General features: G+C 45.4%; 2 protein-coding genes across 12 annotated transcripts in view; both read left to right on the top strand.

Annotated features, from left to right (window-relative positions):
- Ralgps1 (Ral GEF with PH domain and SH3 binding motif 1) overlaps positions 1-6084 on the top strand; it is a 262738-nt gene extending 256654 nt beyond the window's left edge. For all 6 annotated transcript variants that reach the window (XR_015439737.1, XM_087182747.1, XM_087182742.1 and 3 more), the window contains one exon: positions 1687-6084. Coding sequence is in view for 5 of the 6 variants with exons in the window: in XM_087182747.1 (XP_087038873.1) it covers positions 1687-1716 (30 nt within the window). In the remaining variant the exon portion in view is untranslated. The remainder of the gene's footprint in view (positions 1-1686) is intronic.
- A 1393-nt stretch (positions 6085-7477) lies between these two features.
- Positions 7478-22947, top strand: part of Garnl3 (GTPase activating Rap/RanGAP domain like 3) — a 151198-nt gene continuing 135728 nt past the window's right edge. Inside the window, exon 1 of one of the 6 annotated variants that reach the window (XM_004849334.4) lies at positions 7478-7576. Coding sequence is in view for 2 of the 6 variants with exons in the window: in XM_004849332.4 (XP_004849389.1) it covers positions 8081-8172 (92 nt within the window). In the remaining 4 variants the exon portion in view is untranslated. Of the gene's footprint in view, positions 7692-7992; positions 8173-8408; positions 8970-22947 lie in introns of those variants that run through there. The other 5 variants (XM_087182728.1, XM_004849333.4, XM_004849332.4 and 2 more) reach the window with 5 other exon arrangements.

Here is a 22947-nt window from a genome sequence, read left to right as displayed (position 1 = left end):
GCCCAGAGCAAGGACCTGCATCCCTCTGCAGACTGCAGCCAGAGGGCAGCAGCACTGCACAGCAGGCAGCCTGGAACCAGGTAAAAGCAGTGTGGTTTGGTCCAAAGGACCAACTATGGTAAATATGGTGTCTGAGGCAAATCCTGCCATTTTTTTAAAGGATTTTGTTCAATTTTCAGGCCAAAAGGAAGCAACATGTTTTTCTACTGTTTCTTTTATTTCTAATGTACTTTAAAAAAATTCTCAATAATTTATTATAAATAGAAAATATGCTAACCCTCCAAAGGGATCAGCAAACTTCAGTTTGAAAATTTCCAATGGAAATGTACACATTAGAGTTCAAGGTTGATTATGATATGGTTTCTGGAATAGACCGATTCTCATTAGGGCAATAGTTACTTAGGTGACTAGGTCACATTTTAAGAAATCTTTGGACTCTTTCCTTTTTTTCATTCATTAATTTTATTGGTACATTTTAGGTATACAATATGCTGACATTCATCATTGGGAACTCATACCTTTACATGATGTATCTTGGTTCTTATTTTGTCCCCATTCCCCTGCCCTCCCTTCACCCCTCCACCCTTGCTTATTTATAACGATTTTGTTTCTGTTTTTTCCTTTTCTCAGATTTTTTTCCTTTCCCTTCTTTCCTTTCCCCTACCCCTCCCACTTCCCCTTCCCCTTTAGACCTTTTCTTCCTATTTCACATTATCTGTTATACATGTGATCCTTATTTTTTCATCAAATAGTCCCACTTTGTGATATATATAATAGTAAAAGGTTGGCAACCATGTAAATGCTCCACAGCAACATGTCCCTAAGATTCACTGGTGTTGGCACACATATCAGTCAGTTCATTTATTTGCACTGATCTTTGCTCATGTCTTCTGCTGGTCACCCCAGCCTGCATTTTACTATCTGGACATTGCTGCTGTGAACATTCTTACTGTCTCCTGCTGCATGGAGATGCATTTTTTCCTAATTCGCTTTTACTAAATTGGTATCCAAATGGGCTTATTTTGATGAAATTGCTTCTAATCAAGTTTCTTAGAACCCATGGCAGTACTGGGAGAGGAGGTCTGAGGCTGGGGCAACTTGACTGTGGTGGTGACAGTCCCCCAGTAAACAGGGATGGGGCTTTGTGCTGGAGCACACTATGGGGAGGCCTTAGGGTTTGTCATATCCACATGCTTCATCCTTCTCCTGGGCTTCCATGTGCCATTCTCCACCATCCCCCAGTGACACCCCCTACCCCCCCTGCTGGTGTCCCCTCCAGAGGTACATGTACACCCCATTCCTGTGAGGTTGGTCCTCCCTACCCCAAGTGCAGTTTTAGTTTGATGGAAGGATAGTGGTTGAAAGCCTAGGCTGGGATTCCTCCTCACTGTGTATTAAACTCCTAAAGCCTCTGTTTCCTCATCTGCATAATGTGGATGCCTCCAGCACCTGCCTCCTGGGACTGGTGTGAGGAGCAGGTCATACTGCATGTGAAGTATTCAGACCAGTGTCTGGCACAAAGTGGTCACTACACATGTAGAAGCTACTATTACTGCCATGTTCTCTCCGCACCTGACCTGCTCATTCATAGCCTGGCTAGGAAAGGCCTGGTCCCTTCCCCTAGGGTCTACCCTGTCCCTTTCCAAGTATCAGAACTTTGACAAGAAGCTAAGTTTTCTCTTCCAGGTACCTGCAAACCTTATGTCATTTGAATAAGTCTCTGCAGGACTTGGCGTGACCGAAAAGGCTTCTGGGAGCCCAGACTGGGCCTGGTGGAGGAGAGCAGCCCTGGGCACAGGCTGTGAGCCAGGATGCTGGGAGCCTCACAGCCAGACTCAGGGGACATGGCCTTCGGCCTCACAGTCCCAGAGGGCTCCCCAGTGCAGGATCCACCTGTCGGTTCCCAATGACTCTCACAACTCATTCTGCGGCACCACCTCGAAGGGCACTGGTCAGACCCCAGACTGCACACCCCCACCCCTCTCTGGACCTCGTCTGTCCAACAGCTTCTTCTGCGACTAGACAGCATTTGGCCCACGTTGGGTTCTCCGTCCTTCCTGCTGCACACAGAGTGGACAGCATTCACCTGCAAATGGGGCCAGACAGCAGGGACAGGCCTGTCACACCCCAAGTGCATGGGGCTGCTCACCCACTGGGCTGCCTCAGATTTTGTACAACCCCTGAAGCGTCCTCTATGTGTGTGTGCCGTACATGTGTGTGTGGGAGCGAGAGTGAAATCTCCAAGAAACATGCATTTTGGCACAAGACTTGTGACATCACACACTTCATTTGCTTTTTGAGGCCCTGCTTAAACCTTCAGTGATAGCCTTGTCCACCAAGAAAGGTCAGAGTGGGAGCCCAGATGCCCCTGTGTTAGGGTCCCTTGCGTTCTTTTACTGTAAACAAACAATGCCTTAAATCGTGTCTTGTTTTCTGTTCCTATGGGTGCTATTTATCTGGAAGGCCTGCTCCCTGGGCCCTGGGCCCCTTCCAGGCCTTGTTGCTGTCAGCCCTGCTGAGGCAGGACCTGGTCCTGGACTACAGGCTGGACCACTGGCCTGCTCCCACCATGCCCGCATGAGAAGTTGTGGCATTTTCTCCCAGCATCCTCAGAGCAGCTCAGAAGCTACCATGCTCACAGTGATCAGCCACACAGAAGTCACTTACACCAACCTCGCTGTGCAGGGCACAGGGCTTCCCTCGGTCATCTCACCCCTTCGCCTCCACTGCCAGGGCGGGCCCCGCTGGGATTCCTGATCACAATGGGAGCTGAGTGACACTGAGGCCTTACGCTCCCCCAGTCTTGCCTCCAGTTGCAGTCACCAGCAAGTTCTCCAAGTCCAAGGGCACAATTGGTGATGACCAGTGACAAGAAAGCCAAGCTCTGGGGAGTGAACATCCAACGTGTGCATTTTCAGAAGAGCCCTTCCTGTGAACAATGACCTTTATTTGTCACCTTTTGTCATACTTTAAAGGGACTTTTACTTTGCACAAATACATTCTTAGTGAAAGTGAATTGCTCTTTATCATCATATCCTCCCTCTCTCTATCCCTCTCCACCCAATTTTATTTGGATCTCCTAGTCCTGAGAAGGAGATCCTTAAACCATTTTATGAAAGAGACTGAATTTCTGGGTCCTTGTCCCTTTTGTGGTTTCAGAACTCACAATAACCAAGCATCAAACTACCCTGAAGATTTTTTTGGTGAGAAGCTTCAAAACAGCATCTGAAGTAGTAAACTGTAACAGATCAATTGAAAAACTACCAAAAGACCCATCACTGTATGTTGATCAAATGATGACAACTTCTCTGAAAATTTAAATGAATTGGTGACAAAAATAGTTGTCATCAGGGTGCTGCTTTATGGTTGAGCCTCACAGTGCTCAGAAGCTAACCCTCTTTTGGAGCAAAGACTGGACACTTTTATCCCAAGAGAAACTCTAGAAGGGAAAGTTAATGCCGTTGACCACAGCTGCCTTGCGCACCCACCTATACCCGGGGTCCACATATGTGCACTCGATTCTACCAACTACTTCAAATTGATATCCAAGGCTAAGTGACAGCGCCAAGCACTGCAGACACCTCTGACCGGAACTGTGTGGTGCTCACACTACAGCCAATGTTAAGCCCCAGCCTCCCCGTTAACTTCTAAAATGTCTTAAGCTTGGATGAAACTACAAGACTGGAACAGGAGCTACTTATTTTCCTTGGCTTTCTCCACTCGCTAACCCTATCCTGGTTTTTCACACATGAAATATTACACATGCCAATCCAAAAGCCCCAGAACTTCAGGCTCTACTAAACCAGATAATCTTCTACCCTTTCCAAATTCTTCTTCTCTTTCACAAACATTTTCTTCTGGGCCTAATTTGAAAGAGCACAGTCACAGTTTTTTCAGTGTTTAGTCTTCTCACTAACAGAGACTGATCCCACATGCCCTCCCAGAAACTTGAAGAATCTGTCTGGGCTTTGTTGGCAAAAGCCTTGTAGCACTAGGAGCCCTGAACACCTCAGAAGAGCCCTGGAGATGAAGCTGAAAGATAACTGACTCTCCAAGCAGGGATTCAGGCCAGCCCTGTGACTTCAGTGCTTATTGTCTTCCAGTGCTGGTTTGTCCCTCAAGCTGCAGGTTGGGAGGCCTGCAAGCTAAGGACAGAGAGGACCAGGCACAGATCACAGAGGAGGAGGTCCTAGGGTGGATTCTCATCTTGGAGGGAAGTGTTTTCTCGTTTTTGCTCCTTGACTGTTCCTAGTGCACAAATACTTGTGAAACTTGAAGGTACTATGTCTTGCATGCATATACTGTCATTTTGTCTCAGCAAACAGACTGTGGCATCCCAAAATGAGAGTTGTAGAATGGTGTCTACAAACTGGATTAGGTAGCTGGCAGCATCGAGTGTTCCAAGAAGAGCCCATTCAGTCATATTGTCCTGGGAGTACTTTACGCCCCTCTTAGTTGAGCACATTTTGTAACCCAAGGTCGCCAAAGTGCACTCTGGCAAATGAATATTCTGTGGATGGATTTGGTGGAGAGTCCTAGTTCTGAATGTGTCCAAGGAGAGCACAGCAGCCTTCCCTCCCCTGACCAGATTCCCTTTCAGTACCCCGTCGGGTGGAGGTGCTGAAGAGGTAAGACCCTTGAAGGAATCTTTTAGCAAAGAACCTACTCTGACTGCCAACTGATTTCTAAAACATTTCTTTTTCTTACCAACATGTGACTCCCACCTCCCAAGCCCCAAAAGGTGTATCTTTGAGGATGCCATTTTCAGGTTAAAAAGTGGTCTATGAGAATGGAAAACCATCTGCAAGCCAAGCCTGCTTTATTAAAGATCAGTAGGGTCCGGAGCTCTGCACCCACATTGCTGATGCTCGCAGCCACCAGGTGACCATTGCCAAAAACAGCGTCACTTTTGTGTGTGATCTCATAAATAACTTTAATCAGCCCCACATCACATTGGCATAGCGTGTAATTTCATGTTTAAAAAAAGAGTCCCTTTGAAATAATAGGTTCTCTGAGAAAACACCCATTCATTCATTCATTCTAATTTCTAGTGAGTGCTTCCCATGTGCCAGGTTGTTCCAGGATATAAATGGCTGAAAACAAGACAGATCCAGTCTCTGCTCTCATGGAGCTGACTGCTGAACAAATAATGAACAAATAATCCTGACTCCCATGCATCTCCTAGAGCGAGACCCTGCCTCTCCCTTAGCCCGGGGTACAAATCCTGTGCACAGATTCTCCTAGAAAGGCTTCGAAAGGCCCACCAGACTGAACAATCTTGCTGTTAAGTGCAGTTGAGGTGGGACTAGGTGGAGTCCGAGAGCCAGGCACAGAGCTGTGGTTGAGTACACAAGGGACTCCAGAGAGACTGAGAGTAGGGTCAGGAGATCCGCAGTATTTGTTTCCTAGGCTTCTGTCCTTAACTTCAGTGTTAAATTGAAGTACAGTATAAGCGAGAGCTGCATTCTCTTGGGTGTTGAGAATTTGTACAGTGGATGTTAGTTCACCTCCGAGCCTGCGGCCACACCAGTGGACAGCCCAGGTATCCCTGCTCATAGCAGCAATGCGACAGATCATCTGTCCATCAACCTATCCATTTCTGAACGACTGTGACCATTCAGTAATGAAATAATATTCATTAATTTATTACTATGGTATAATCCTTAATAAATTTCGTGCCAAAATGCATCGTTTTCCACTAAGCATTCAAAATGTTGTGTAGAGAGTAGTTTTCAATTTCTTATATATTCTTCCACGTAAGTTGGAAAATCAATTTCTACGTTTTAGTTGGTTTCTTGTTAAATCTGTTTCATTCTCCCAGGCTGTCCTTTTTTCCAGCAGACCCTGCATGCACTTGTAAAGGACTTTATCTAATACTTGTGAATTGTCTCACCTCTGTAACCACTGAACATCAGCCCTCTGTGGGATTCTTTAGATTTTTGGTGAAGTATTTTGTTACCTCAGTCTTGTATCAAGTTGATGTATTTTTCAGCTTGTTACACTGATAATAATTGTTTCACTAATTAAATACTTTAATGTACAGACATCTTTGTTTACTTTGAAATTAAATGTGTTTTCCAATGAGTGTTGCTCAATTTATTAAAGCCATAACATTCACCTGGCAAACATTTGCTGGGCTAGATGCAGGCATGGAGGAGGTATGGGGTGCTCAGAGCTCCAATAACAGGAGCGGCGCCCTCAGGAAAGACAGGGAGAGCCCTTGAGGGGAGGGAGGTGGGGGACCTGGGGATGCCTTAGAAGCACTTGGAGAGTCAGTGCAGAGATTGCAGAACACAGGGGCTTGGGGGGGGGGGTCAAGATGGGGGGACAGGGAGACAGAAACAACCTGGATGCAGGTGGGGAGTAGCAGCCAATCCTCTCTCACTGAGTAAAGGATGGCGGGGGGGGGGGGGGGAGGTGGTCACAGGATCTATGTCTGAAAGGATATATTAGCGGGAATTCATGATGCCAAGCAAAAAACAAACACACTCCAGCTCACTTAGGAGAAAAAGGGCGACTGTCTTACAAGGGTTGTCTCGTACAAACTGGGGATAAGAGCCAAAGGAATCTCAAGAGGGACCGAAAGAAACGGAGTCCTCCACATCTGGCTTTCATCTGGGCTCCCCGCGTCTCATCTCCAGGCATCCCCTTCATTCTCTCTGCTTCAGCGTGCAACAGCAAGGAAGGCCAGGCCTTCTCCAAAGGCACCTGAAAGTCACTGAGAGAGTGTGTACCCGGAAGTGACAAGGTCCGCGTTGACAGTGGGATCCTCTGTCCCTGGCTGCCTGTTTCCTGGCCAGTGCCTTCCTGGGCTGCAGTGGTCGATTCTCTAGGCACAGGCTCCCCGCAAGCACACCTCTTGGGCTTTACTCTACCATCCCAGTTCCAGGCCAGCATGGTCACATTGTCACAGCTGTGACAAAGCCCTGCTTGCTTAGGTGGCCCTAGCTGGCTTCCTTCTCATGACCTGAGTAGCACAGTGACCTGTGGTTTTACCCAGATGGCTCCCTGCCCCCAGCCACTGTGCAGTGTTTGCGAGCCTCTGAGACATGCTTCTGGCCTGGAGTGAAGACAGTGAGGGGATTTGTCACAAAGTTGGAAAGTGATAAAACTTGAGCGCACAACTGGTAGCCTGCAAAGCTCCAATCCCTCGGCCTCGCTACAAGAGGCGCCACAGCCACCAGGAGACAGCATTACCTTTGCTTGCTGGATGGAGCGATCCTGAACTAGCACAGAATTCACAGCGGCACATCTGTACAGCTAGGAGTATGGGCCTCGTCCAGGCGCAAGGAGAGCGGAGAAAGAGGCGGTGTGGGCCGGGCGACGGCTTGGGCGGCTGCAGAAGGCCCCGGGAACGAAAGGGTCTACACACCCCCGGCCCGGGAGAAAAGGTGCGGAGCTCCAGGGATGGAGCCCTGCCTGTGGGCGGGTCTTGGGAAGACCCGCCCCCTGCAAGGAGGCGGTGCTACAGTTGGAAGGGTCGGGCGGGGCTGAGGCACGAAGCCCGTCCACAGCGCTGAGGGAGCCGAGCCGCGGTGTGGCGGCCCGAGCCGAGCAGACCCTCAGTAGTGGAGGGGTAGGTGGACCGGGCCAGGGTCTGTGCTGAGGGATGAGGAGCTGGTGGGGCGAGGCCATGGACGGGACAGAATTGAAGTTGAGGTTGGCGTTTTGGGTCTGCCGGTTCCACAGAGGTGCGGAGAGGAGGAGGGCGGACCCTGGCGGGCCAGCGCGGGAGGGGCGTGGCTGGATCTTTGGGTGGAATGGGGCGGGGCTTGAGGCTGGGGCAACGGCGAGACCGGCGGGTTGGGATTCGGGGTGGGGAAAGCCCTAGGGATGTAGGGGCCGCAGGGGTGGGTTCGGGGAGGGGTCTGGGCAGGACCTGAGCCTGGTGAGGGGGCGAGAGGCGAGCTGAGTTGGAGTTCGGGGCGGGACAGGGGCGGAGAGGGGGCGGGGACTAGGCCAGGCCGAGGGGCGCGGGGCGGGACGTGGGCTGCGGCTCGCGAGCCGAGCGACTGGCCGAGCCCCGCCAAGGCCCGAGCCCACCCGAGTGCTCCCGAGCCCTCGGCCCCCTCCCGGGGCGATGGAGCCAGATCCCGGCGCGGCGGCCGCTGCGCTCCTGCGGCAGAAGAGGGCGGCGCTGCGGCGCAAGGGGTGCAGCTTCGAGAGCCCCAGGTACCGCTGCCGGGGAGGGGTGCGGCCGGGAGGGGCGGGAGCGAGGACCGGGCCACGTGGGGGTGGCGGTCCGAGGGGCCCGCCCTTGGCGAGGCCGCGACGCAGGGGGGAAGGGGCCGGGGTCCCAGCAGCGGCCGCCCGAAGCCTGGACCCGCGCGCGGCCAGGCCCAGCACGCGCAGCCTCGCGGGGTCTCGGGCCGTGGAGAACGTGCCCTGCTCGGTTCTCCTCAGGGCTCAAGGACAAGGTCGGGGAGAAGCCCCCGAAGTCTTCCCTCTGCCGCCTTTGCTCGCGCCCTGGGTGCCGCACACCTGCTGCCTCGGCCCCGCCCATCGCTGCCCACTCCCTCAATACCCCGCCCCTAGGCCGCTCTGGCCGGACGCTTCCCTCTGCCGGCCGAGGTAGCTGGGCCCCCTCCCGGCCCCTACCCTCCTTACCAGGCGCCCTCCTGAGCGGCCAGCGCTCCCCCACTGTGCGGCCCAGCCTCGGACACACCCTCCCTCTGCCGGCCGGCCTGGAACTTGGGGTGCGTCCTCCTCCTTCCTGGTCCCTCTGGTTGGCCCTACATTTCTTTAGGACCCAACCCTTTCCTCAGGACCCAGACGGGCCCCAGCCAGACTTCTAAACCCACAGCGCACTTGGCCACTGGAGGGGTCTCCTGAAGCTGAGACCTTGAGGAGCTCTCCATGGCCTGCAGCAGCGATGGGGTGGGGACGAGAGTGATGAGGACGTGGGACTTCACCCCCGCACCCCCAGTGAGGCAGAAAAGAAGGTTCATTTGCTAAAGCCTTAATACAAGGTGAGGCCCTTCATGGGGCCCTTTTCCATCTTCAGTCCTTAGCATTCCCTCCCCACCCTTGGTGCTCCGGCCGTTCTAATTTGAGTGTGAGGATGGTGAGGACAGGGACCCCAGCTGTCCCCAGAGCGACAGAGGCCTGGCCCATCACAGACATTTACTGTGTGAAAATGAACAAACCTCTAGCTGCTGTTGATTCCTCCTGTGTGCTGTTTCTCATCCACGCCCTTAGCCCTGTCGTGCTCTTCTGTATATACAGGGTCCTGAGATTTCCTCTTTGGGTACCACCTCCCGCCCCGGAAGTCTTCCTTCAGCACCAGGCTGAGCTCTGTGCTTTGTCAGTGACCTGTGCATCTGTGAGCTCCTCCGCATTTCACTGTATGTAGTGACCTGGGTGATACGTCTACCCCACTAGACTGGAGAGCTATATATACAGTCGCTGTCCTCATGGGGCTTACAGACTTGTGGCTGGTGCGTGAAGAATGAGAACAGGTGTACCAAGAGATGAGGCTGAAGAGAGCCAGCAGCTGGGTCCGTCAGGCCCGAGGCAGTGTTTAGGCTAGCGCTGTCCCATGGAACTTTCTGCAGTGATGGAAATGTTCCTAACCCACTCCGTCCAATTCCGGAGCCCTGAGCACCCACGGATGTGGAACACTTGTAATGTAGCTAGATCAATTAAGGAAATGAATTTTTATATTTTATTTAGCTTTCAGTGTAAGTAACTGCCTATGACTGATGTCTGCCATAGCAGACAGTGACAGTTCAGAAAGTGTTCTGAATGCCCACTTGCACCACCCTCTGCTTGTCTGCCTGGCCTCGTGCCTGAAAGACTAGGTGACTTCTCGGCCTCCAAGGTGTTTTTGTTCTCCATTTGACACTCCAGGACACCTTAACAAGCCTTAAGATAATAAGGATTGCCAGCTTTTCTGATGATACAAAATAATTTTGTGAGAGGAAGTTTGAAAAACTGAGAATGATGTAAAGAGGATAATTACATTTTTATTGACATGTAATCCCACCAAGTATCATCTGGTCTTTTTCTTTCATGTGAATGCATACATTTATATTAACATTTTAAACTTGCTTTTTCACTTAATATGCTGTAAGAAAATTATTTTAAATTGCTGTATGCTGCTCTGTCATATGGATGCATTACAACTGTTTCCCAAAAAGTAAGACCTAGCTGGAAAATAAGCAGCCTTAAAAACTGGAGATCAGAAATGCCATCCCCAGTCAGCCTATCCTTCCCTTACCTGCCTTACAGAGTATGGGCTGATTGGTGCTGGCATTTCTGATCTCTAGTTTTCAAGGCTGATTATTTTCCATCTAGGTCTTATTTTCAGGAAAACAGGAAATTTATTTAACCCATCCTTTATTATTGAACATGTAGATCACTTCCAGTTTTCCACTGTCACTAAAGATGCAGTGAATCCCTATGCACTAGTCTATGTATGAAGAGGCCATTCTTTCCACAAGTTCAGAGAAGTGACAGGAATTATTGGATCAAAGAAAATGAACATTTTAAAGGCCTTTGAAGCATAATGCCAGGTTGCTTGCCAGAAAGTTGTGCTGATTTTCAGTTCCCACAAGAGCATATGAGAGTGGCTGTGTTCTTCCTTAACCCCAGCCCTGAGCGGTAGCATTTATAGATCTGGTACTTTGTTTGAATTTGACTTTATTTATTATTGAAGTAAAATTTTTTTCTACTTATTCATAACTCATACTTTTATGAAATAGGTACATGTGAACTTTGTCTGTTTTTCTTCTAGAATATGTATCTTTTCCTTGTAGCACTGAAGCACTTTTTATTCAGGGAATTAATTTTTTGATTAAATATGTAGCACATATTTTTTCCAGTTCATCATTTGCCTTTTCATTTTCTTTATGATAGTTTTTGGTAGTTTTTTTTTATTGTGGTGGTTGTCAACTCTAGTGATTTGTTCCTCCTGTTTATGCTCAAGTAGAAGAGAATTCCTTAACTTAAAAACAGATAAATGTTCACCTACAATTTCTCTCATACTATTTGTTGTTTAAAAAGTTACCTCCTTAAGGGGCCAGGGATGTAGCTCAGCGGCACCATGCCTGCCTGGCAAGCACAAGGGCCTGAGTTTGATTCCGGGTACTGGAAAAAAAAAAAAGTAAAAATTACCCCCTAAAATCATTAACCCTGATGACTCCGAATTGTGGCTGGGCAACAGTTCCCCTATGCAACATTGGGACAACGCAGTGCACAGTGGCCACTCCAGACCCATTGAGCAGGAAGTGCAGGCAGCGCTGGGGTATGTGGATATCTAGGAAGCTCTGCTGGTGCTTCTCGAGCACAGCTAGGGGTGAGACCCTTGGCCTCATGTGTGGGCCTGTTGCCAAATTAGCCTCCCTCATCCATGGTCCTCAGTAGCTGTAACTCATATGCAGGGCCTTTGGGAATCTGGTTTAACCACATTTACCTAGTCATCTTGTTGGCATCCAGGGGAAAAACATATTCTTCTCTGCTTGCTGATTCTCTTGGCTAAATATCCTGTTCCAGCTCTGATAACTGGCATGGAACACGGCAAATTAATGGGTGTGAAGGAACAAGGGATGCCCTGAGCATTGGGGATTCAGGCAGGTGGTGAGAGAAAGACCAGCAAGGAAGCTGGAACCATCAGACAAGACACTTAGGCTTTTAGACAACCTGCCCTGTGTCCAACATGATTTGGTAGGCAGGCATATCAGATTATCAGATATTCAAGAAGAAGGGCTTGGTGTGAGACAGACGCAGGTTCAAGCTTCTGCCTTTTCACTCATCACCATGTGTGCACTTGGGAAAGTTGCTTAACCCCTCAGAGCCTTTGTTAACTTGTTTGTTAAATGACCTGTCTGGCAGTGATAATGCAAGCTTTTTTGGTGATACTTCAGATGGATCCCAGGACCTTTGCATTGAGCTACATCCCCGGCCTTTTTTTTTTTTTTTTTTTTTTTAATTTTAAAAAGAGACAGGGTCTCACTAAGCCACTGGGTTGCCCAGGCTAGGCTCAAACTTGCAATCTTCCTGCTTCAGCCTCCCAGAGTGCTGAGCTTACAAGCATATGCACAATGCCTGGCTTGATGCAAGCTTTAAATGGACTAACACAAAGTGCTAAAAACGGTACTTGCATAAAATATGATTAAACGATAACTATTATGGACAAAAATAATCTTTTCCCTACCTTGCCTGATTAAAACCCCATCTTTGTTCATTCTGGGTTTTTTCTCCCATACCTTATTTTGTTGCATTTTGGGGCTGCAGGTTTAGGAAGAGAGGGTGAAGAGAAGGATAATAGATACCCAGGACACTGATAGGACTGATCAAAGAAGCTTTGGGGGACATATAGAAGAGAGAAGTACAGAAACACCTATTTTATATGAAAGAGGCTCGATATTCTAAGAAATACATCCACTGGCTTTTTCCCTCATGGTGATCAAGAAATACAGTCCATGAATGTGGGTTCTGTTACATTTCTCTTCAGTTGCTGAGTACCATCTTGCCCGCAATGCTTCATGGAGGCTGAGCTGCACACATACCACACCATTAACAGGGTTACATATCAGTAGGAGTGAGTTTGCCAGCCAAGTCATAAGACCAAAAAATTCTACTCTGAATGGAACTTTAGTCATCACCTAGGTCCGCCTCTCAGGGAGTGGTTCTCAAAGTGTGGTCCCTGGACCTGCAGCGTCAGCATTCCCTGGAAACTGCAGATTCCCAGTCTCACCCCACAGCTATTCACTCAGAATCTCTGGGGGCGGTGCTCAGGGTCCGGCGTTTGAGAGCCAGTGATCCATCTAGTAAAGTGGTCCTCATTAGGAGGAGGGCCTGGGTCAGGATGGCTAGAATTTGTATTCCTAGCAGGCTCTCAAGTACCATGAGTACTGCTGGCCCAGGAACATAACTTAAAACCACCCCTCTGAGATACTGCAGGCATCTTTTCTGTGCTCACCTTTATAGCTGATCATCCGGCTTTTGTGTGTCCCACTTCAGCTCAGGGAGCCCATAACGATCAAGTAAGGCTTTCCATTATAGAGCGTCTCCGTTATCTTCCTAAGAGTGAAGTTGGAACTTGTTTCATTGTCCTTGTGACCTTCACTCATGATTCTGCTGCCATAGCCCCTGCAGTACCGATGCTTGGGTTTGGGTTCTGGGGAGAGAGATGGCAGCTTAGTTTGTGGGCTGTAGCTTCAGGGTCAGATGGTCCTTGCTTACCAGTTGTGATCATCATTAAACAGTCTCCGACAGGTACATCCAGGACTAGTAATGCACCATCATCATTCTGATTGGCTGGTATCTGTGCCTTACAAGTAGTTAAAAATTTCAAAAACAGAGCCTGGGATTTAGCTCTGTGGCACCAGGCCTGCCTCTCAAATGCAAGGTCCTGAGTTCAATCCCTAGTACCAAAAAAAAAAAATTTTTTTTTCAAAAACATTGTCAAAGTCTATAATGTACAAACAAAAGAATTACTGGTTCATGCAGCTATTGGTTTAAGCTTTGAGGGCAGGTAGGTCAGTGTGCTTAAATAATGTCATATCAGTGATCTTCATTTTCTGGGTTGGCTTTATGCCCATGGTGTCAGTGAGTTAACTACTACAGTTTTACTTTCTATCCTAGCAGAAAGATGGGGCTTCTTATTAATCCTAGCATGTGGCCCAAGGTTGACAATCATGGGCTGTCTTGGGTTCTCTGGTCATTTCTGCACCAACGACTTTGTTCATAAGGGGATGAAGCATGTTAATGGGCTGCAGTTGGGTCATGTACTCAATCCAGAACTCAGAGGTTTAATCACTTCCATTTGTAGAGACCAAGAGACCATGGTAATCACCAGAAGAATGTAATGGACTCTGGGTTGATTAGAAAAATAAAAGTGCCATTATATCTGGGTAATTTTTCCAAAATAAAGTTACAGGATTGGGGTTACTGTATTATTACTATTTTTTTAATTGATGGTTGCTAAGTTTAGCCATATTTGCTGCAAAGCCCTATCATACAAGATTTTGAGTGACAAGTGGGAAACATTTTCTTTCCCAAATATTGCTCCATACATGATGGTGTCCTTATTAGTAATGCATGGATCCCACGGCTTTGGAGAACAAATTTAGTGCCAAGACAAATGCTTTCTTGTTCCTTAACGTTGCTTTCCAGGCCAAGATCGGTTTCAAAAAGAGCAGTTATCCATTATGCATGTGGTTGCTTTCTTTTCTTCTTCCTTCTGTTTCTTCCTATTCTTGGATCTTATTCTTGTTGTTTTTCAGGAGGCTTCTGTTTTTCAGGTAGTTTTGTAAACAAGTATTCTAATGTGAGTTGTCTTCCTAGGCTTCATTTCTCCATATTGTGTGGTTCTTCTTTTTGTTTGCATCAGGCCCTTAAGTATTTAATCATACATAAATCTGCTGCTGTCAGTTGTCTTTTAGAAAAGCAGCAGTCTTCCTGGGAAAGACTATTAAAAGCTGTCTCGTATTGGGCTGACATAATGGGCTCCTAGGGCCAATAGAAGGAAATTAATTTTCATATTATGTCTGTTCTCCTAAGATCAGGGTAAAAGCAACTTTTATTATTCACTAAGACTTTAAATTAATGCAAACCAGCTTCCTTTCTTGGAGGAAGACAATAGTCAAATTAGTTTTGCTTTAGAAGGTTAAGATGAGAAATTACATTTGGTTGTCTGGTTTCAAGAGTTGGAAGATCTGAAAAGAGATGAAGTCTGACAAAGAATACTTTAGGAAAATTATAAGTTTCAGCTTCTGCAGTGAGACTTGCTGCTATTTTTTCCGAGGAGGGGGATAAAATTTTAAAGCAACCTAAAGAGATACACAGATACAGAAAATGCAGAGATGTGGGAAGAATGAAAACCACACATCTGGTTGTTTCTAAAGCTAGGATCTACCAGAACAGTAAGCAGATAAGCGTTGGCATTGAAGTGTGACTGGCCAGAGATTTATGTAGAAGGTTTATGTTCACTGTAGGATTGCTTATTGCTTGGGCCATTTGAACTGCAAATTTCAACAGACATTTGCTCACAGTTCTGGAAGCTGGAAAGTAAAAAATCAAGGCATCAGCAGATTTAGTATCTCATGAGGGCCAATTCCTCTTCGATGGTGCCTTCTAGAAGTATCCTTGTATGACAGAAGGCTAGATGGGGCTAGTGAGCTCCTTTGGGTCCCTTTATGCTGGCATCAGGCCCATGGTGAGGGCGGAGCCCTCCTGACCTAAACACTTTCCAAGGCCTCACCTCCTAATGCTATCAGCTTTGGGGTTTAGTTTCAATATATGAATTTTGGGGGATACAAACATTCAGACTATGGCACCTGTAAAAATGAAAAAAAGTACATTAGGAGTTTGTCAGTACAATGCTAATCCTCTATTAGAAAGGCTGATGTTGGCCTCCATCCCAGGCTCCTAGGGCAGAGAAGCTCAGCCAGTCCCAGCACCTGGAAGGAAGCTCCCCCGCTGCCATCCCAAGCTCCTAGGGCAGAGAAGGTGAGCCAGTCCCAGCACTCGGAAGGAAGCGCCCCACCTCTATCCCAGGCTCCTAGGGCAGAGAAGCTCAGCTGGTCCCAGCACCTGGAAGGAAGCTCCCCGCCTCCATCCCAGGCTCCTAGGGCAGAGAAGGTGAGCCTCGTGGGCACCAGAAGCAACCCCCCCCCACCGTGGAAATGAGAAGACACATAAACAAGCCTCAAAAACAGACTTCCAGATCACCTACAGCAACCCCAAAGGGAAACAAGATGGAACAATCTGATACTCAACCACCTGGACTCTGAACTGGCAACAAAAGAGGATCTGGGAAAAATGAAATCAGAAATAATTACTCAGATAACAGCAAAGATTTTGCTCATGGTGCAAGACATGATTAATAAATTTAGAGAGGACACAGGTAAAAAAATAGAGGATCTGAGGAACATGATGGAATCCCAACATAGGAAACAAATGGAATCCATAAAACAGATGCAAACAGATTTCCAAGAGATTAAAAACTCCATCGAAAGTCTGCACAGCAGAATGAACCAATGTGAGGATAGAATTTCACATATAGAAGATAAGATTGCAATTAGTGAGGAGGAAAAGAAAAATTGCTTAAAATTGTAAGGGAACATGAGAAATCAATCCAGCAGCTGCTAGACAATGCAAAGAAGAATAACATAAGACTGATTGGAGTCAATGAAGAAAGAGGAGAGAGTGCAGATGACATAAAAAACTCTTCACAGAAGTGATGGCAGAAAACTTCCCAAGGAGGGGGAAAGAACTTGACATACAGATAAGTGAGGCATATAGGACTCCAGCTAGCCTTCATCAAAAAAAAAAATCTACACATAGGCATATAATAGTTAGGATTCCAGAAATCCAACAGAAGAACAAAATTCTACAAGCAGTGGGAGAAAAGAAACAAATCGCATACAAAGGAAAGCCCATCAGAATCACAGCAGACTTCTCCATGCAAACCCTCAAGGCAAGAAGAGCTTGGAGTGATGTATTTCAAGCTCTAAAGGAAAACAGCCTCCAACCCAGATTGATGTACCCTGCAAAACTATCTTTCAAAATTGATGGAGAAATAAGATACTTTCATGATAAAGAGCACCTCAGGTAATTCATGAATACCAAACCGACACTCCAAAAAATTTTAGACAATACCCTAGGAAAAGGCAATGAGGATCACAACCCCAGGAAACCCAGCAGAATGAATCCATTGGGCGTGACAAATTAAACACAAAGGGGGAGAATCCAACAAAAAGAAAAGGTTATGACAAGGCTTTTAAAACTTTGAACTTCATCTCCCTAATCAGTGTATAATTCAATCTTATTACTGTACTGATTAGTATTTTTCTGATTCTAGAGTTGCACACCATTCCTTGTGCTATACTGGCTATTTATCACCTTCTTATGTCTACATTTTAATTGGGTTGTCTATTAATGAACTCTAAGAATTCTTTATATATTCTGGTCATAGGTTATATGCACTGTAAATATGGTCTGTTTAAGGACTACTTTTCATTTTAATGATCTCATTTAAAGTTCTAAATATTGATGGAATCTCATTTATCAATTTTTTTCTTTTATGCATCATGTTTTATGTATCCTAGGTAGTTCTTGCCTACCCTGAATTCATAAATATTTTCCCTTATAATTTCTTCTTAAAGTTTTATACTTTTAGGCTTTCTTATTTAGGTTCATAGATCCCTTCAAGTTATTTTCATGTATGGAAATGAAGGGTTAAGTTTAACTTTTTATATACGGATACCAGGTGTTCTAGTGCCGTTTGCTGAAAACACTATCTCCTCCTCGGCTCTTGAATTGAGTTTATATTCTATAAAATGCTAATGTTCAATAATCTTTCAAAACTCAGTGGACCATATATGTGTGGTTCTATTTCTAGATTCTCTGTTTTATTCAAATGATCTATATGTCTTTCCTTACACCAACACTGCCTTGATTACTGTAGCTTTAGAAGAAGTCTTAAAATTAGGTACTAAACATCTTCCAACACTGCTTTTGTTTTTGTTTTTAACTTTTCTAGATCCTTTGTACTCCTACATAACTTTTAAATTTCAATATCCAGTTCTTCATTTATAGCAAGTATACACAGGCGTGAATTTTTATATATACCTTGTGTTTTCTAATCCTGCTAAATTCAAGTACAAGTTCTAGGGGCTCCTAGAGATTTCTTAGTATTTTCTCTGTAGATGATCATTTCATCTACATATAAAGATTTTGCTTCTGCTGTGCCGATCCTATCCTAGTTGTGTCATTTTATTGCCAGACTATTTTGGTGGGGACTAGGTTTCAAAGTTTAATGGACAGATAAAGAGTAAGCATATCTGCCCTTGTTCCCCACCTTAAGGAGAAAGCATTGTATCTTCTCCATTTATATAAGGCATTCTTGCTGAAAGTATGGAGTACATGTCTTTAATCTGTTGAGAAGTTTCTGTTCTACTTCTAGTCTCCTGATAGCTTTTGCCATGAACAGCTGTAGAATTTAGTCCAATACTTTTTCTCCAACTAGTGACAGGATCATATGGCTTTTTCCTTTCCTCTGTTAAAATGATGACTTTTGGAAGTGGATCTTCCAATGCTGAACCAACACTGCCATCCCTATAACAAAACCACTTTCTACAAATCCTGCCAGATCTGACTTCTAATAGTTTGTTTTGTTAAACAAATTTCTATCTATGTTCATACTTTTTTCTTCTATTATCTTTATCCAGTTTTAGGATTAGCACAATGTTGAGTTCCTAAAACGAGGGGAGAAGTGTTCCTTCTTTTTTCTGCTTTTATTCTTTGATATAATTTATCAGTTAAAATGTTTATGACCCTGTTGTTGTCATATAGGTAGGTTTTCAAGCGAGGAATATACTTTCTTTAATAGGTGCTATTCAAATTTTATATTTCCTCCAGAGTTAGTTTCATTAATTTGTCTTCCAAGTTACCTCTTAGAGGTTGTCAAATTTATTTCAAAAAAGATTTTTGTAATATGCTTTCTATATCCTTTTAAATTCTGTAAAATCTGTGGTAATGTCTCCTAGATCTTAATATTGTAATTTTAAAAATGTATAACTGATATTGTGTAACAGGAAGGAAAGGTCTAAAAGAGCAGGGGAATTGGGAGGGGTAGGGGAAGGGAAAAAAGAGAAAGGAAAAAATATGAGAAGAGGAAACAAATGGAAACAAGATCTTTGCAAATAGGGAAGGGGGTGGACAGGGTGAAAGGAGGGCAAGGGAAGGGGAAAAAAATAAGAAAAAAAAAGAAAGGCTGATGTCTTTGTTACTGATTTGGGAAGATATCTGGGATTTACATTTATGTTAAATGAGAAAGAGCAAGATACTTCTGGTAATAGTGTGCAAAATTACATGTGTAATTTAAAATTTTTTGGTGGCCCATATTTGAAAAAGAAATAAATGAAATTAATTTGAATAGTTCAACATAGTGTATCCAAAATATTCTCATTTCAACATGTAATCAACATTTAAAATTATCAAAATGGTCACTTTTTCCAGTAATGTCTTTAAAATCTAGTGTGCGCTGTGTGCTTACAGCACACCTCAGTTCAGACCTCCATGTTGTCAGTGCTCTGGACCATGCCGATCTGGATCCTCAAGTAGAAAATGTTTGAAAGCAGTACATCAAGGTTTCTGTTTTATTTTGTTCTGTATTGTGGCTGTGAATCACCGTGACATAAGGAAAGGTAAAAAATTTTAGAACAAAAGGATATAGGGAACACTAGGAAAAGGGAATCAATAATTAGGAAGTTTAACTGATTTTGGTAAACTTTGGTGAACTGTAGGTATAAATCCCAAGTGACATTTAAACTCTGAGACTTGAAGGTGAAACTGATACAGGACCTCCAAATGATGTAGGGGAAATAATATAACTGCCAACCTGTTAGATGCCAGACACACCAAGTTTGTGTTCCCCCAAATCAAAGAGGGGAAGTTTTATGGAGCAAAATCATGAAGTTGGTACAAAAATCACAAGATGGGTACAACATGGGACACAATCAATAAGATTACAAGTACAACCACTTAGGTAATATTGACCCAGTGGGGAAGCAATTCACTTAGAAAGTATACATGGGAAGAGCAAAGAACTTTTTTAGGAAGGGATGGATTCAGAAGTCTTGGTCACCCACCGGGGTGACTGATATCTATCTAGACTTGATTGGACCAAGTGTTTCCACTTATCTTATCCCTTGGGGAAGAATGTAGGCCTGGTCATTTCATCTTTATCTTGAGGCCTGGCCTCCAACAGATGCGTCTCTGGCCACAGTTGTAAAGTGTTTTCATCTTTTGCACTGACTTCTCTCAAAGGCCCAGCCCTATCTAACTACCTATAATATTTCTACCTAACTCAGCTGTCTATAATAAAACCATTGTGTCATGGATGCATAATGTGATTGAAAACTTTTCTATTTTAGGGAAATAAGATTAGTATAGTTTTTTTGGGAAAAAAGGGAATTTTTGTATGTATATAAAATGTTGCTCATGGGTCAAACAGAATGAAGAACTAAAAAAACGCTGGGTTTATTATCTCATGGGACATTGGTAGCCTTTGACAAGACTTCTCTGGAATACTGAGGATGAAAATCTCACCAGAGCAGTTCCAAGAGATCATGATAGGAGACAAATTGGAAGCAACAAATGCAGTCAACTCTGCAGAAGGGAAGATGAATTGCAAAAATTATGGGATTTTTGGTTTTGTTTATATGGATTTTAGGCTTTTTGCTTTTGTTTTGTAAATATGTTTATATCAGGTAAAAATGATCCAGTGAACATAAGCGCAAGGTCCTGAGTTTGATCCCCAGTACCAAAAAAAAAAAAAAAAAAAAAAAAAAGATCCAGTGAAGGGAAAGATTTCAGAATGAATGAAGTGATATTCTCTTTGAGAAAGAGAAAATTCACCAAAGGTGTGAGCGCAGCCTTCCTACATTTGAAAGTGTGGCTTATGAAAAAAGAAGTAGGTCCACTCAGCATCTGGCTCTGGGCTAGACCTAAAATCACAGCGGAGGTGAGTTGTAATAAGGCAGCATGGGCTCAGTGCATGAAAAGTCCATTTCAGCAGGCAGTGCCGCTGTAGCTAGAAGCTGGATTTTTATGATTGTAGATGTCAAAGCATCTGTAAGTTAGACTAGCATTTCTCAACTAGTGCATGTTTTCAGCACACTTTGGGATATAACAATTTTGGTAACATAATTAAGAAAACTCAAAACATTACCCAAATCAGCAACAGCGAGAGCAAATCCTGCTGCAGTGTAACAATCACCTTGGAGGTGTGGCAGATAGATGCTGCTCTTTGGTTGCCCCTCAGCATCTATTTGCTGCTTGAGCAGATATGCTTAGTGCTTTGAGCAAGGTCTCTTTTATACTCAAAAGGCAACTTTCCCGTGTCTTCCAGTAAAAAGACACAGCCCCTTTTTGTGGCCCACTGGAGGTGGTACCATTGCTCCTGCCGGAAGAAATTTGTGCCCTACCTCTCACTCTGCACAGGGCCACATCGACTGTTTCACTCACAATCCAGCCTGACAGACACTGTAAAGGGCGTATCAATAGGACTCTATTGCAGACAACAGAATGCATTCTCCCCAGTTTAAGCAGAAAGGGATTTAACACTGATACAGGGAACTGAGTACTTACAAAGTCACTGGAAGTGCCAGAGAGCCAACTAGTCTGAGCTCCCAGGACCACTCAGCTTTGCTGTGACCAAGAAATCAAGCTGCCACTTCAAGACAAGAACCTACTCCTTGCTGGGGTGTACCCCAGTGGTGAAGCACTTGCCTAGCATATGCAAGGCCCTGGATTCAATCACCAGCACCAAAACAAAGACAACCCACCTGATCAATCGAGAAGTTCCTTCTACCTTTGCTTACTGTAGAACCATACTACCAACTCTGCTTTGATTCCCAGAGCTGCCATTGCTACTTTAGAAAGCTGTAGAATCAAGAAGCTGTTGACTTCAGAGCCCCACAACACCCTGTCAGGACCTACAAAAGAAGAATGATGCCTTGGACCCTCTCTTGCTCTGCCCAGCTCAGTCCCCAGTCAGAGACTCTCATGTGAAGTCTAGATCACATCCTGCCCTCTAACTGTAAAAGAGGTGAAGACATTTCAGTTTTGCCTTTCCAACTTTTTGGGGGGGTCGGTACCGGGGATCAAACTCAGGACATTGTGCTTGCGAGGCAGGCGGCAGAACCACTGAGCTAAATCCCTGGCCCTGAACTTTTTTTTTTTTTTTTTTTAAGAGTAGAAAAATTTATTGAGAGAAAGAAAGCATTTGTGTAAGAGAGACAGAAGGGGGACCGGAAAATGGGTTGCCCACCCACCCCATGTTTCAAAGATGTTTTATACAGCAAAGCCATGTGGTGAGGTGGGTACAAAGTGGGACAAAACTATAAGATCCAATGGAAATTTACAAGGTGGGCATGAGATGGGACAAAACCATGACCAACCAATAAGATTACAAGTACAGTCACCCAGGTAATATTGATTAAATGGGGGTCAAATGGGGGAGCAAATCACAAAACAAGCATAAAAGGGCTTTCAGTAAGGGTGGAGGTCAGGGATATTTCCTGGAGAGGCTGGGTTAAGACCTTGACCCCCCCAGCCTTTCCAACTTTTGCACAGTGCAAGGGCACTGATGTGTGCATGGAGCAGGTCACCTGCAGTATGTGCCACAGGCAGTGTCTGTCTTCAGTCAGAGTGAACACAGCTTGGACACACCGATGGGAAGTCGGCAGCACTCGTCACAGACTCCCTGTGCACTGCTGTGCTTCCGCATAGCTGTACCCACTGTTGAGCGCTGCCTTCTTGGACGAGGAAGTGAAAACAGGCACTCCAGCCTGAGCTGGGCAGACAAAGTGAACTTTGCAGCAATGACTGTCACTTACCCCATACCACAAATGGAAGTGAGCCTATAAGTGCCTGCCTTGCATTTTATGGCCAGAGAGCAAAGTGTCTCTAAAGCACTGCAAGCCATTAAGTACTTGCTGGTATCATTTCTGTACCTCAGGCCCAGATTGATGTTCTGCAGATGGAGGGCCTTTGCTCCCGACCTCACAAAGCAGCTGCCTTTTGGAGATTATGATGCAGTCAAGCAGTCTGACTGAAGCCACCTCACTCAGGAAAAACCCAAACATTCTGACATGTCTCCCTACTCCATGTGGATCATTTTCCCGTGTTTCTGGTGTTCACATAGTCACTTCTTCATTCCATAGACACTCACGGGCACCTGTGTGTGCAGGCACGGGTGAGGCACCGTGGACAGAGCAGATGGGGCTCCTGCCCTTGTGCAGCTAACATCCTAGGTGGGGATGTGGACCATGTGCTGGTACACAAATGCACATCCAGGACTGGGACGGCTTCGGACAGTGATGAGGGCTGGGGAGCAAGAGGATGACAGGATTAAGAGTCACTGTGTGTGGGAGGCAGTAGCTTCATGTCCACTCCCAATTCGTCCACTGCTCAGTTAGTGGCCAAGTCAGCTCG

The sequence above is a fragment of the Heterocephalus glaber genome, unplaced genomic scaffold, assembly GCF_053883595.1.
Source record: "Heterocephalus glaber isolate CG9 unplaced genomic scaffold, H.glaber_assembly_v1.0 deba00001479, whole genome shotgun sequence".
NCBI lineage: Eukaryota > Metazoa > Chordata > Mammalia > Rodentia > Bathyergidae > Heterocephalus > Heterocephalus glaber.
This window is presented reverse-complemented; position numbering and strand designations above follow the sequence as displayed.